The sequence below is a fragment of the Pithys albifrons genome, chromosome 3 (assembly GCF_047495875.1).
Source record: "Pithys albifrons albifrons isolate INPA30051 chromosome 3, PitAlb_v1, whole genome shotgun sequence".
Classification (NCBI taxonomy): domain Eukaryota; kingdom Metazoa; phylum Chordata; class Aves; order Passeriformes; family Thamnophilidae; genus Pithys; species Pithys albifrons.
In genome coordinates, this window is record NC_092460.1 from 61,787,124 (window position 1) to 61,803,864 (window position 16,741).

The following is a 16,741-nucleotide window of genomic DNA, read 5'->3' on the forward strand; positions in this document are numbered from 1 at the left end:
AGACACTAATTGTGGCATTTTTTCTCTTTACAATGGCTTGCAGATCATTTAGAAATATGTGCTATTCAGACTAGTTATTACCTCCACATAAAATTCACATTGAAGTGGTTGACAAGAAATAAAACCCACAGACAGTGATAGGTAATGTTTCTTGTTTCCTAGGGGTAGAAAGGTGGCATTCATTTATGCACAAGCAGAGCAAACATCCAGCAACTGACAAAGTCTTTGCTAATTCTTTGGCCATGCAGATGCTTAAAGAAAACAGCATTAGAACATCAAAAATCTGAGTTCTACCACCCATTACATAATAAAACAGACACTTCACCTAATGCAAATCAGTTGGACAATCTAAAAATAAACCTTGTTGGTACGTTGTGAAATGGCAGAATCTAACTGTGTTATGGTCAGTTTTCAGTTCTCCAGACAGGTGTGCAATTTGAGGGACACGGGGGAAAATAAACACTCAGTGAATGTGGAAAGAGAAAACTGGCAGATGGAGAAGCTGGCTTTTATGCTTCTGAGAATAAATAAAAATCAACAGAGAAAAACACAGGTAAAAATAAAAAACTGAGCTGAACATTTTTGCATCTGGCCAGAATGTCATCTTTAAATGAAATAAAACTGAAATTAATACAGAACACTATCATACCATATGGATGTTTCAATTTCTGCCAGAAAAATTACACCACCTATCCCTTTACCAAAAAATGGACTGAAATGTTATGAATTTCAGCAAGGCCACCATTCTTTGAAATATGCCAGACACGATCATAACTTACAAAATACATTTCTCAGTCCAGTAAGACCAGCAAAGGCCCTGAGACAGCGCTTGTAACCAAGTCTGACTTGAAGATACTGAAGGAATATTTGATTACCATGTCACACTTCAGAAACACATGTCAACAATGTAAAATTTGATCACTATTAATGAGGAATTGTCATGAATTTACACTCAGAAGCAATTCCGAGCTCTTCCCTCTGGTTACACTATAACTGTATTAACATTTTAGACAAGATGTCCAAGCTCCTCCACCTTCCTCATCAAACTGAGCAGAAGAACTTTGTCTACAGATGGCAGTGCTATCAATTTACTTATCTCACTCTGTTACCACACACAACCTAAACAGCCACAAACAACACACAGAACATGCACTCACACAGTGGATCTCATTTGGTATGCCTGATTGCTATAAGTCAAATGAAAAAAAAATCACAACATTCCCACAGGGTTCTTCACTTTTGAAGCCTATGTCATGGAAATTTAACTCAATTTCAGGAATAAAATTGAACTAACAATCTGTTGTCTCAGACAGGATGTCCCTGGCTTCATACTGTGCAGGCTGGACAGATGCCAGCCTCTGAATGTACTTCAAAGTACTGGTGAAAAGTGATTGGGCTGTTCTGAAAGTAAGATGTGTGTGCTGGATGGGTCAAGCATCAAATGTCTTCCCTTCCCTTTAACCTATCAGGATTCAAACACTCTGGAATTGTAAAAGAAGAGAAAATACAGCAAACAGCATGTAAGCCAGAAAAGCCAAAGTGCTTATCCTGTGAATGCTTTGCATGAAGGAAAGCTGTATGCAAATGCACAGCAGAGGAATGCCTGGGGACCATGCTCTTTGCTGAAGAAAAATGCCAGCAGCCAATAGAGGCAAAACTTGATTTCTAAATTCAGAGTATAGCTTAGGTTATTCAGATTCAGGAGAAGAAGTACTGGAATGATTTGGATCATTGGTATGACTGGAGTAGCTACCTAGGTTAAAAAAAAAATCATTTCCTTTATCCAAAGATCAGAAAGAAAAAACCCAGCATGTGGCAAGACAATGAGAATAGATTTAAATATGAATCATCAAAGCATGTTTGTAACTGGATTTGCAATACAACAAAGTATTTTTTTTTGAGTTCCCATGGAAACGCAGTGTAGGTAACCATTCTGTCTTCTTTGTGTGCAAGTACCAGCCTGGTGACTGACTACCCCCATTCCCATACCTTTTTAGTATATTGGTCAGGATCATAGGCCTCTTAAGGACATTAAATTTCTACATGTTTTGTGAAAGTAGGCAGCCAGATGGAATACAGAAAGCCTACTAAGTATCCCTATATGAGATGAAAGCTCCAACAGGGTCTTGCCTTTTATTACACACCGGAAAATATGTATGTGAAAGAAATACTATAAATGTTCAAACTGTGGAAAAAAGCTTCAGTTGAAGCACATATTTTATTAGACATCAGAATATCCAGTCACACTCCAAAATTTAAAGGAGATTGTGCCTTATAATTCCACTGCTCAAAAAATTGTATTTTAAATTACCAGAGGACTACTGTTGGCCTTGAGCTTCTGCCAACTCTTAATGCAATGGAACATTTCATCAGTGTAAAACCTACCTCAAGGCTGAAAAATGACCAAGTCACATCCTCTGCTGAAGATGAACCTGAAGATGAAGAACATATTACCTAGACTCTACAACAATTGGTATTTCTTAGTACCACTGATGTATTAGTTACACAAAGAAAAGTGTGCACTGGTACATGTGAAAGATGTGCTTGTCTGAGTAATTTAATTTATGAACAAATGATTATCAGTGCTTTTTTGTGGATTCTCTTATACTACTCCATTTTGTTATGAGAAGAACTCAAACCTTGATCAAAGAGATGCAATCAATGCCCACAATAGACAAAAGCAACATCTATTTCATACTTGAATCTATTTCTTGACTAATTCATGTCAAAGAACTCAATTAATGTAGGAAACACTCACTTGCTCTCCCACATGGACTACCAGACACAAAAACTGAGCAGAACAGCAGATGGAAAGATTACTCTTATCAAGTGCTAGTTTCCTGACCAGAATCCAGACAGTAACTTCCTGAAGTAGATGTTCCTCAGCAATGGGCGCTACAGACAGTCTGCAGGAATGGCTGAGCCACTGCCTTGACTTCCACCAACCAGGGAGCAGTTTGGTCCAAAATCCTTTAACCTTGCTTAGCCCTAGTGATTTTCAATAACAAGATCAGAAATCTCTCCCAGAAACACCTTTACTCCCACAGCTTTCCAGATGCAGATCCCAAATACTTTACTTCTAAAGTAACATGTACTTGTTTTAAATTAAACATTTCCCTCTCCTCTACTTTTTATCTGTGAGGGAGCAGCCTGAAGTAGCTTAGCTTCCAACCAGCTGAAACAATTTGCTGCACAAGACTTGCTGATGCTGTCATATCCTTACATAAGCATTTCTTCACATCCCACATAGTCAGGGCTCCTGAACTTAAAAAACCCGTTATGTTGCATGCTCTCATAATCACTACTTTTAGCATCCCTCAAATGCTGACAAGCATGTGATGGTTTGCAGATGGGAGGCAACCGATACAGCTGAGTACTTCAGCTCAGCTTCCTGGAACTTCTGCAGGAATGCACGCCCTCTCAACAGTGTTGTAATGAGACTGGCCCCAGAGCCAGCTGTACTGCACAGAATTCTGGAGAGGCTCAAACAGAATTTAAGATGCTTTTTTCTCACTAGGGCTCAATCTCAACCAGGTCATTACCATATTCTCTCCACTGGAAAGTTGGATTTAACCTGCAGACCTGTATATGTAAAGAGTTCCGTGATACCACTGGGAATCTGAAGAAAAAGAGATCCTATGAATTGGCCTTGATGGCTGAGATTAAACAGAACCTGCTACTTCTCTGACCTGAAGTAGTTCCTACAAAGATGCTGCTGAGCTGCAGAGATTATATTTGGGTCCTGAAATCCTCCTGCATTACTACTTACAGGACAGGAATTAAAATTTTAATCTGCCTACTATTAGATTATGTATAGCTTTTATTACATCACACATAACTTTATAATGTGTATCACTATCATTATTTGATTTTTGAAACAAACTCACATCTGAAAGAGATTATATTGTGACAAAGTTCACAGAATCAGGTCTTACAAACTCCTTCTGCCTTCATAAAAAAGGTAGAAAACAGTGGAGCTTTGTAGTAAGTGAGAGTCTTTATGACAGACTTCTTTTTAGGCATGTTTGGTAAGAAAACCTCTAAAAGTTACCCATTCCACATTGGTCTATTGTGTTACATAATTTGATCTTTGCAGTCAAATAAAGAAGTTTATGTCTTTCATTGCAAATGCTGGACAGATGCTGTGTGATCTGAGCTTTACTTGTGCCTTTCCCTAACTAAAGTATTACTATTCAGTAATTTTTGCTTTCATATCTAATGTGATGGGATGCAGCAAGAAGCCCTGCACAGAAACTACTTTGATTTAAATAGAGTAAAAAATGTTTCTATTTGTAGACTCAAAGATTGCTCAGCAGAAATGAAAAGAATTCATGTGGGGAATGAGCAATAGCATATTCATCAAGAATACAGTAAAAAGCTTAACAAAGACAAGAGGACTAGAGTTACTGCCCTAACAACTATAAAACTTGTTCACTCCATAGTACCAGTTACTGTTGCATTTTGTTGGTGATGGGTGCACCAGTTGAGAGAAACACAGCTGGCTCCATCTTATCAACAAGGCTGGTATAATGGAGGAAAAAACCAAACAGCTTTTACTTTAAAACAAATCATATTGTTAAGGGAGTTTAAAAAAAGGTCAGATTCTTCTCATCTTTATCTTTGTAAAACAACTGCTTAGCACCTTAGCTGTCTTAAATAAATTAGATATCTAAATAAAGGGGTTGTTTATGCAGATCCTTCACTCATCCCCAGACTTGTCTTACCCTTTAAAACATCTGCAAGTGTCATAGAAGTGACACACACATGCTAGTGATGATAAAGAAGACCCTCATGAAGACAGGACTGTGTTGGTTTTCACAGCTAATAAATAAAAGCACAAAAACAGTAGTCAGGAAGGAAACGCAGACAATTCTCACTTCTACCACACATGAAATTCTTTCCTGGGGAAAAGTGGCATTTTTGGGCTTTGCTTTTCTTCCTTGTTGGCAGCTAAACTCCAGTTTATCAAACTCACTCCCTGCCCCACTGACTCAAATGGCACAAGGTGGACCTAAGGCAGTGTGGTCCATGCTGGAGAGGAAACAACAGGGCTCAAATGCTGGCTTTTCTACCTCATCCATAGCATCATGGAAGTAAAGTGAAAGGGAGAGATACAGTATTTGAAAAGAGAATCCCACTGAGATTCATATCACTACTGAAACAGACAAAAGGCACAATGAAAAATCTGAATGTTGGTATCTCAATCTCAGTCAGCAAAAAGATTGTGTTTCTCTTCTGGTACCTCAAGAAGGGTAACGGGACCTTTTTGAGGAACTGCATCAATATATGTATGAGAGGGCAGGACTTGACTTTCACCTTTAGTTAGAATCGTTTTGGAAAGTAATCTTTGGAATTGGCAAGGGGAAAACTTCCTTTTCATTTTTGCTGACTAGCACCTCACAGCTGCCAGCTGAAAGCTTCACTTGCCAAATGTATGAACAAATTTGAACAACTATCACCCATAAAGAATATATGTAAATAATAATACCAAGAAAGAAACAGAAACACCTGTTTTCTTATCTCTCTCCTTATGCTGAAGTACATGCTTTCTCTGTTGCCACAGCATTTTCAGCATACTGTACTAGGGAAAATGTGCAGTTCCCTTCTTAGCATACAACTCCTGCTCCTTTCAGGAATAATTCAGGATCGAAGGTCTAATTTATGATAGGTTTGTTTCCATTGAGATGTGCACACAAAGGAATTACACACTGGAAACAGAGTTAGAAGGTCTATAACAAGTAACTGTATAAAGATCTAGCCAAAACTAATCATCTTTCTTCCCAGATGAGATTAAACAAACAAAAGATGCATGTGGGATTCAAAGTAACGTAAAAACTTGATTTTAAAGTTGTTTCTACTTTTTCAGAAAGTCCCATGAACTTCATCAAACCTCAACTGCTTTAACAGTGCTAATAAAATGCTCAACATGCCGTCTTAGAAACCTGTATCATTTTACACAGTTGTGAAAAGGAAATAGCCTTATTTATGCTTTCCTTACTTTCTGTGCACATTTAAGCACTTATCTAAACTGTATTTATAGAGATGAAAAAAGTATATTTTATTTTTGAGTTAATTTCTTCTTCTTCAAACCCATTAGAAAAAAAGATGTAGGCTCTAATTTTCAGAGAGTAAAAATAAATTAAACTTACTTGTAAAAGAACTGACTAATTTCCCTAAGGACTCCAGAATCTATCTACAGTATTTCTATATCAATTTTACAGCCAGTCACATTGCTATGAAATACTTGAGGAACTTAAAAACCAAAAGCATTAATTACGTATATGAAAATGAGATGGTTAACACACACAGCTTCACATTTTCTTTGGGACTGCATAAACAAGTAAAATCTTACTATAATTTTATAAGAGAGAAACACACATACAAACACATACAATATGCATTATTCAGATATGGCTATTCAAATAAAAGAAGTCTTCCTGCTCTTTGTTTTGGGGAAGGGAAGATGGGGGGAAGTCAACAGAAATGCTAGAAAATGGTGACTACTGGCTGGCAGAGCCCAACCAGCTGGGTGCTGATCATGTGTACCTTTAGTCAGTGTCTACAATTAAGGAGATGTACACATGAAATAACCTTTCTCAAATCAAGAAGCTTGTCCTAGTTACATGGTCCGGACCACCTTATCACTGTGTGGGTGTAACTAAAACTGTGTATTCTAGACCCTCTATGTAATTTCTAATGAACTGTTACTAACGGATCATTTCCAGCAGCTGCTCAGGACACACCTGATACCTCAGGCTACAATCTGGGTGTTAGAGAACCCTGTGAGACAGGGTCTTCACACCAATGACTCAGCCATGGTAACTGCCGCTGGGGAGGCATCAACACCTCCACACCCAGCCTGAGGGGTCATGTCTGCTAACAGGCCACCAAAGTTTCCAAAAATATCTCATGACACACAGAGTAAATCACCCATTGTGAAACTCCTTGCCCTGCCCAGGAGGCACTGAGCATTCTCACCTGAACCAGAGGGTATATAATCTTGGAGTTTGGGGACTTCTGGTACCACTTGTTGGATCAAGAGGAGGACCAGAACATCAAGACTGCAGCTCTTGACCAGACTGTGACCATCCTCCTCACCAACAGGTTTTTCCTTTCCTTTTACTCTGGACTCAGAGGGACCACATGGTGCTCAGCACAGGGGCTAAAGAGCACCATTGTGTTTGTGCCTCAGGGTGCTGGGTTATACATCTGGGTTTTGGTGTTAAAACCATTTTTTTCTCTGTATCATTGTATTTATTGTAATCTTTTTAGTAAATTGTAACTCTGACATGTAATTTCTCTTGAGACAAGTTCATTTCTCCTGCTGAGCCATGGCAACTAATGTTTCTCAGAGCAATGCCTAGAGGTTTGGTACAACTTTACGGGCAATCAGCAGGCATGGTCTCTTTTTCCTCATTTTAAGCATTGGAGAACAAAAATAGAGCAGAACAATTTGACTCTTTCTTTGTACAAATCATCAAATTTGATGGTTGATCTAATACAGTATATTGATGTGTGCAATGGCCTGTAGCATATGATTCAGTGAAAATTGTGTGCTCACTCTAAAGTTGATAATTACCTGACAATATTCTCATAAGACTTTCCAAAATACCCTGGAATGAGAGTCTAGGTATCCTTTAACATGGCTTCCATGATGAATACATTGCGGTCTGGAATACAGTTTGACTTTGGAGTTGGCTTCTTCAGCTTTTAAATTGAGGAAGAAGGTGGATTGATGCCAAAGGCTTGAGTTGGGATTAGAAGAAACAACTCCCTAGTACCTTATTTAGCGATTAAAAGATCATTTCAGACAAGCCATCCACTTACTGCCCAGTCTTACAAAAGATGTCATCAACAGGAATGTTCTTTCAGGTAGGAGAGAAAGAGTTTTATGTGATGGAGATTTGGTGACTGATGCCCTCACCACTGTAGGAGCCCACAGTGCTTCTACTGCAATTGTGTGAGACCGCTTTCCAAGCATTAGAGAGATGTATTGCTGCAGCCATCTACTGTTGGAAATTCTGCCAGTGTAGCTGTCAAGAGACTGAGATACTAGGTGATGTAGAAATTCTCACAGTAAGTAGAGATTTTAAAATATTTGTTGGTACTGACCTCTGATGGATTTCTTAGGATTAGGCTAATTGCAAATGCAGCTGTTGTGATGGTGGTGTGTTGTTTATTTTTACTTCTGTCTTTTAATATGGCTGTTTTCTTTTCCCTTAATATTCACTGAGTTATGCTTACAATATGGCTTATAGTAAGACCATGGCACTAACAGTGTATTTCTCTTCCTGTAACATTGCACTCATGTTATCCAACTTCTAAGGTTTCTAATGTTTTAATGAAATTTTTAAAGTAAATGTTTTGATGGCATAATTCATGAGCGCTTGCTCGGTCTTCAAAGAGCTGGTCTCTAAACGATTTTTAATTTTTCAATTCTTTTCTAAGACATCCAACCAAGCCCTTTGAATTTGAATGCAAGATTTAAAATTGTAGAAGACTAGCTGCAATTCTGCTATAGTACCATTTGGTCCCCTGAGATGTTTCTGACTTACAATATTTGCTTGGCAGATACAAAGAGTTGCTGTGTATTTTCTATTTATAACTCATAAATACTGAAATTAGCTTTCACACATAATGGGCCTGATTATGGCTGCCTTCTCTTCACAACTAGATCTGCAGCTTTTTGTAGAAGGAAAAATGATCCAATGATAATCCTCTTCTTACAGTTCTTCCTAAGCACTAATTTGAAATAAGTAGTACAATTTAGGGTCTGCTGTAATATCTGTTACTTGGCAACAGTTCCTAAGGCAATACCTGAGCCCATGCCAGCTAGGGCATCTCCTCCCCATTGAAACTCTGGATCTGACTGGGGAGAGTGGTGAGGAGATAATGGGGAGAGTGTATTGCTTGCTTCTAGGATGTATTCCTGGTAAATAGATTCACTAAAAGCTAAGCATACTAAAATAATACAAAGAGAACAAAACCATATTAGCTTTCAAAGATTTTTAGAAGGAATAAACCATACTAAAATTTATCCTGAAAAGATGATTTGTTAAGGCTTACGCATATTATCAGTTACTAAAAGATGATTTCTTGATACAAACCGGTCTTTCACCAGAAATACATAGAGCCACTGGAGTCCTTAAAAAACCAAACCAAAACAAAAAAAGGCACTTAAACTAAATGGCTGGAGTGGCTAACCACCCATAACAACAGTCTGTTTAGGAGCCAGCCAACCTTCTGAAGGTTCAGAGGGAAAATGCTTTTCAATGTATTCAGGTAATTTATGTCAATGATTGGCTTAGTCAAAGCAGTGGAAGAAGATGGAAGTTGAAATGAAAGTTTTCTTTTATGTTAGGAACAAAACCGAATGGTTATGACCAAATATGTGGAAATCTATAGAACTGCCTGCACAAATATATATAAATATTTAGAATTTTCCTATGTAATAAAAAGAGGCCCTGTATTTATCACACAGGCCACATTTAGCTACTAGTCAGATGCACCGAGGGCTGAACAACCAATTTTTCTTTAAAAAATAAATTAACATTACAAATACAAAATAGGATCATATTCCTTTAAATCTGTATCTGAACTCAATATCACTTTGATTTAAATTAATATCTCAGAGGGGAGCTGCAGATAATTTGTGCCGTCTTTCTGGAGCAGGGGGGATTGTAACCTGAATAAAATGCCATAACTTAACAGACAACCATTGTGAACTATGAGGCATTGGTGAGCTGCACTGTGCCCTTATTGATGAATTAGCTGGATTATGTCTCTATGGCCCGTTTGGAGAGATTAAACTGCAAACTGGTTTTGAAATCTTCCAGTCCTGCAAATGAAATAAATAAAATAAACCCCAAAACAGAGTGACTTGGGAGTCTAAGTTGCCTGTAAGACTGAAGGTTCCAAGTCTCATAGAAATTTTGGGTGAAGGATGCTTGTAAAGCCACCCTAGATCACAAGACTCAGATAAATAAAAATAATGTCTTTATAGCTTAAATTCCTACTTATCACCTGCCAGATGTCAGATTCATTAAAAATGCATCTGAATAGAATTTAAATAATTAAAATGACATTTTAGAATATGCAAAATTGCTTTCCAGAGGCCCTTACTCACCAGAAATAATAATTTCCACTTGTCGTGGTGACTTGATGAGCTCAGGCTAAATAATTCCAGTGTCTGAGCCAAGGTTTGCTCTAGTCACAGCCTGATACTGCAATTAAGTTTAAGACCTGGGACTTTATTGCTCAGATGGGTAGTATAGTTATGTTACAAGAAGTCTAATGAATTTCATGATTAGTTTGTTGTCTTACTGTCTGTTTTCAAAGCAATGTATGCTCGGCTTTTGACTGCTAATAAAATTTATGAAAAAGTTCAAAATAATGGCAATAAAAGTTTTTATAGAGGTGCTTTCCCACCCCACCTCCCCCTCCCCTCAGCTCTAATAACCATTAAACATGATACTGATGCTGACTAGGAAGATTAAGGTTTACCAGTGGAAGCCCTGTCGAAATGCTAGGAAACCTAGCGCTCCCGGTCTACTGTGATTTGACTCTTGCTCTGGATACATACTTTTGTAACGGGACTCTCTATCTGCATAAAGTAAATACACATGTTAAAAAATCAAGCATGTATTAAGCCTGATTGACCACAACTATGGATATAATAAATTTGTAAGTAGAAGTCTGGATGACTACTGAGCCTCAGCGACTGGTTCTGTCTGTTGGGGCTAAAGATAACATAAATGCTAAAACCTTCCACATTGTGGAGGTGCAAAAGTATAGCCCATATTGACTAACCACAGTAATATTCAAGCTGTGGAGAGAAGATGCCAGAAGGAACCCACAAAGAGGCCCACCACTATGCTGTGAGTGCCTGGCAGTGCTATGTCAGACCTCCTGCAGAAGGCAGGGCCTTGCTCCTTCTCTCCATGAGGCCGGTGAACTCCACAGAGAGGCATAAAGGCTGGGAGTAAGAGAAGGCAGAGCCCTTTCTTGCCTTCTGCTTTTCCAGCATCTTCTCAAAAACAGGAGAGAATAACAAAAAGGCATATTCCAAACTCAAGATACTTTTTGCTATTTTTGACAAACTTCTAAGATTTTTTTCCCCCATTTCTGTCAACTACATAATTTTCATCTCTTGCTAATGGCTTTCCCTTTGTGACAGTAAGTGCTATTGAGTATATAGGTAACATTCAGTTTGAGATCACACTTGATTGTTAACATTTTCCCACCTTCAATGCCATGCAAAACTGTCACTTTTGCAAAATGAAAAGCCATTTTATTATCTAGAGAAAACAGCAAAACTAGTGGGAAAGCATTTGCTAATCGAGAGAAAATCCTGTCACCTTCATTACCACTTAGAGAGTAGGTATTATTTAGTGTGAATAATGGCAACAGAATCTCAGCTTGATTTCCAAAGTTGTTTCTGCATAATTTATTCAAAAGATAAATTCCCTAATGAAAGACACTGGATCTACTTTAAAACCAACATAATTTCATCTATAATTACTGCCTCAGGAATACTGTACTAACTGCCATTTATCACAGTCAGTGTCTTTTGAATCCCTGGTACAACCACAGTATCCCATTGGGTTTGTTTGTCTCCAAGAGAACATGATGTTTCTAGTTTGGCATGGCCCTAAAAAGGAGAACCAAACTTGTAATTCCCTAGCAATATATTTAAATGTCCTCTATGTGCTTCTGCACACAGAGAAGAGTAAGCCCCAATAATTTCCTCATAGTTATTTCCAATACAATGCACTCTATTTTCCACCTGAACATTGTAAAAGCTCTTTAGTTTATTAGTCCTGCCCCTCTCTTCCACTTTTTGTAAGCTGAGTACCCACTATCCATCACATTTCTCACAAAGTTTGGAAAAGAATATAGATGCTCTGGCTCTCAGAGCCACACTTGAGTCAAAACGCCCTACACCGGGTCATCATGAGAATCTAATATTTCATTAGGAAACCATTAGGAAGTAAATGTGCTTAAGAACATTAATTTGCAATTTGTTCAGTATGAGCATTAGGGAGCTACAGTGGTGTGTCTTAATCCAATGTACATTTTGGATGAGAGCTAGACTTTATTAAGGTAATGACTACAAAAACATTTGCATGTCTTTTACTTTACATCTGCTGCTGTGCAGTGGATGATTTCAGAACCAAGTAAAACAAAAAGATAACTGGTTACTGATAAAATACTTTGTTTCCCCTCACTTTGTGAAGGTCCTCCAGTTATTGTTCATCGAAATTGGTAAATAAAACCTTCAAGCTTGCTTTTAGTAAGCTCCCACTTCTACATTTATTTTGCATATAGCTCTTACCTTGTGATAATATTATAAAAAATAAAAGCAAAATACTTTTTTCCTTGTCACTTGTTACATCAAAATCAGCAATAACATCATCAATGTTAAAGCTGTAAAAGTTTGCGGTTCTAGAACTGTGCTGGAAATAGCCTCATTCTCAATGGTGGGCAGAAACTGTTTTTTCTAAACTGAAGGTATACAAAATAAGATCCTCCATGAAAGACCTCACCCTATAAAGCATTTTGTTATTTAATTTAGTTTCAGTTAACTGGCAATTTAGACAGTAATTTGTGTCCAAATCCCAGACGCAGCAGAGAGCAGAAGCCTACAGAGAGCTCCACCAGATCCCTGGACGCAGCCCTGAGCCATGTGTGCTGAGTGCACCCTGTCCCTTAGAGATGGCACACATCAGGTCACTCACAGGCTGCGCAACCTTCCCACACGCAAAGACTGAGAGGACATGAGCATGTCGGATGCACTGCTCCACTGATTACCCCCCGTGCAAGAATGTCATTTTGGTTGCTGGTGTGCATGCAAATACAGAGCATACCAAACTCTGCACATAGAAACAATTGCACCTGAGCCCTTCAAATGCAGAAACAATTCCCCCAGCACCAAAAACAGGAGTCAGCATGGTGACCTGTGGCGAGTTCCTCTATTATGTATTATCAGGAACATTGCAGGGAAATGCTCACATTTTGTGAGATTAAGCAGACAATAGGAATTGTAGTCAGATTTTTTTTCTTGCCTGAATAGTCTGTATTTATCTCCAGGCAACAGAAGAGAAGAAAAGTACAGAGAGCTTGCACTGTCATCTGATTGTTTAATTCTTCAGACCATGTCCTGGAGTGGAATGCAATGTATTCTGATATTCTATTTTCTTTTTAAGCTAGAATGAGTTCTGATATATACTCAGTCATGCTCTAACTTTCAAGAAAACACAAACCACGTTTTTCAGACATTGAAAAAGAGCCCTTACCTTTTGAACCCATAGATCTCCAATAGAAAATGAGTTGATTTTCTGCCTTTATAAGCCTGCAAAATCTACAAGTAGATTTTCACGCACATACCTGATAGTCCACCGACATCCATCTTCTTCAGGTTCTTGGCCTCCAGAATGACGACAGTCAGTTTGCCAGCAGTAGGCACATAACGGAGGGAGAAGCAGATATCACCCAGCTTTTCTTGCTGTGAAACCAAACAAGACATGATGTAACATTTTAGTAACTTTTTGTACCATTTAAAAATGCAATGTTGAAAGCCACACAGATAATTAACAGGATTACATCTCCAACTCATACTGTTAAAGAAAACAATCAAATGAGCAATATTGAGATATCTATCACAAATTATCCGGATGAAATCCTTGATAACCTCAAGTCCACTGCAGCATCTATTCTGTGTGGAACTAATGACAAGGTATATGCTGGCTGCAAAGTAAGTTATATTGCTCAGTATTTCACCCCTAACAATCATGGTCCCACAAATACTGTTTGTTCTTCAAATCAAGTCAGGATAGTTTTGTTTTCCACAGATTGTGTTCCATTGGAAATCAATTAACAGAAAAACTAGGATGTTTCCCGTGAAACAGTAACATGGATCTCTCATCAGGCTTTGTCACTAAAGCAAAAAGAATAAAAAAACCACAAAGCACAACATACTCAGGATAAAAAAATACTTGTCTCCTATCTGTCATGAAAGACAAAAAGGCAGATATAGACCAGTAAAAGACACAGTACATCCCTCCTTATATAAGGAATGGCTGGAAGGAGGATTTGATTTTGCTTTGCAGCCTATCCTCTGAGATCCTGCCAAATGCAGCCTTTTGTTATTCATTGCTTAGTACCTTCCTAACAGTCCTGGCTAAGAGGGAAAGGCCGAATTATATTCAGAATTACAGGAACTTTGTTTTAAAAGGTGTAATAAGAGATATGAACTTGCAGATATGAGAAAGAGAGGAATATTCCTTAGAAATGATCAGCAGTATGATCCAAGCTGCTTTCCTCTTTCCCTTCAAGCCCACCAGTGTCTCTAGGGGGCTAAGAAGGCTGCTTTTGAGACAAGAAGGATGAGGTTACACTGAACAGGCCCATAAAGAATTTCAGACAGCAATGTTTCTCTTTCAAAGGCAGTGGTTCTTATGGCATATGTCTACTTCCACAATTCATTTTGACAGTGGAGTATAAAATACATTTCTATGACCATATCCCTTTGGTTCCAGTGTTTTCTTAGAGTAAATAGGAAGGTTGGTTACTGAAAAGTTTTGGGGGTGCATCAAAGCTTTTTGTAAAGACACTAAGTAATTTTTTGCAGGAATTATGCAGTTTTCCTGGATGACAAATGCAAAAATAATATGGCAATTTACAAGGTTCAAAGTGCCCAGGGGAAAGAGGCAAAGTCAGAACCTTACCTAGAAAGCTGGAGGAAACTACTGAGAGCAACTGGTTCACATACTCATAAATGTAGTAGGCACTTCTAGAGAATAGACAGTCCACGTGCAAAGGATTTTACCTATAAAGTGACACACACTAAACTGATTCTTTTAAATTGGGACCAAAACCCAGGGATTGTATTAGGTAGTTCCCTGCCAGACATCAGCTCAGTGATCACCACTGGTGAGGAAATATACAGAACACACACAGTTATGTATAGTTAAAAAAAGCTCAGACAGGGCACAACAAAATGGCTCATGATGGTAAATATGTGTATTGTATAAAAATGCTGTCAGACTGCATGTGAGCCAGTATTTTGAAAACTTAGTGTCCTCCCCACCTCAAACAGGATATGGGAGAATAGGGAAAGATTCCAACATAAGCAGCAGGAATGATGAAAGATATGACACAGTTTCTGCAAAAGGAATAGGTAAGTAGATTAGGACTCTTCAGGTTGTAAAGCGGGTAGTTGCAGAGCACTATTTCAGAGACCTGAATGCCCAGAAGGGGTAGAATGATATGATGATTACCTTGCTCAAAAGAACTGATTCAAATATCAGAAAATTTACATTTTTAACTCATATCTGGAATAACCTAAGATGCCTTTCACAACATGGACTGCACTGCTTCAGAAGAATTTACTATTCCTCCCTGACTGCATATAGAGCTATAAATCCCAGCAGAGATTAAGATCATGAAAATACAGATTTCAACCATGCTGTTGCATGCATAATTCATGCCTGAACTGAGCATGCAACAGCACAGTGCCAGCAAAACATGCTTCTGTTCCTCTGACATTTGGTTTTGGAAGTCCGTATTGGATAAGAAAACAGTGAAGTTGATCTATCACTTGCAGGTTGTTCAGAATGGAAGAAATCAATTGCTTATTGATTTGTGTTATTATGATCACAGCTCATCAGCCACCTGGTGTTCTCTGTGGTCGCTGCTTAATTACATGGTAGACTTGGTTTAAATTTACCTGGTTTATTCATGGGGCTCTGAGAAAGACTGAAAGATGGTATATATGAAAGCTCATTTTAGTGCCCCCATCTTAGAGTCCTCTGCGCTCACGTACCACCCAATATGCAAGGCTCTGTCCTTCCCTTTAGATGCACTAGGTGGAGCTTTAGTTGTAGCAGCATGGGAACTCGTATTTCTTTTCAAATCTATACCATGCTTCTAACTCTGCTTTGAGTGGGTATTCTTAAATTTTTCTTTTTGGTTTTTGTTTGTTTGGGTTTTTTGATTTTTTTTTGTTTGGTGGTGGTGCTTTTTTTGTACACTTGTGTTGAGATTACAGTATGTTTAGTAAGCTTAAAAGGATTGCTGTTTCTGATGTGAGTGCTTCAGCAGAGGCTGGGGGAGGTACTTTACACACAGTCATTGCTACGGAAACCATTACCTCTCACCAAACTACCAGCCTTTCTCAATCTCTAATCATGTTATGCTTCTTTGCAAATACCGCAATTGTCTACACAAAAGAGTAATTTTAAGAGAGAGTTTAATGCCTTTTTAGCCTCTTTTAATGGAATTTTAGCTGCAGGAAGCACAGAGAAGAAGCTAGTATCATGTAAACAGCCAGTTTTCCATAGATCACCAGCAAGCCACGGGAAATGGCAGCAGATGATGGGCTCATTCACAGTGCATTACCTGAAGAAAAAGCATAAGCACTTCATTAAACGGCTCCAGAATCAAGTTTAGTACATTTTTGTTGGCACTAAAATCTGTATTTCTCCAATAATTCTTTTACTTTTAACCTTTTCGCTTAGCATGACTGCCACGCTATTTTTTTTTTTTAATTTAAAAAGTGTTTGTCAGGCAAAATACTGCAAGTGATAGCACTGCAATGAAGCAACAAAAGCAATCACTAGAGGTGTGGTTTGCAGGAGATAATTGCAAACTCCTGCAGGGCTACACGCAACAGATGAGTGCCGCTGGAATGGTGATTATTCCATGGAGGTGCCTTATTGCTATTATTAATTTCTCTTAGCCC

At 38.3% G+C, this 16,741-nt stretch overlaps 1 protein-coding gene across 3 annotated transcripts in view; it reads right to left on the reverse strand.

The window, feature by feature from the left end:
• Window positions 1-16,741, reverse strand: part of SYT1 (synaptotagmin 1) — a 351,719-nt gene that overhangs the window by 40,879 nt on the left and 294,099 nt on the right. For all 3 annotated transcript variants that reach the window (XM_071552174.1, XM_071552173.1, XM_071552172.1), the window contains one exon: window positions 13,387-13,504. In XM_071552174.1, coding sequence (XP_071408275.1) covers window positions 13,387-13,504 — 118 coding nt within the window. The remainder of the gene's footprint in view (window positions 1-13,386; window positions 13,505-16,741) is intronic.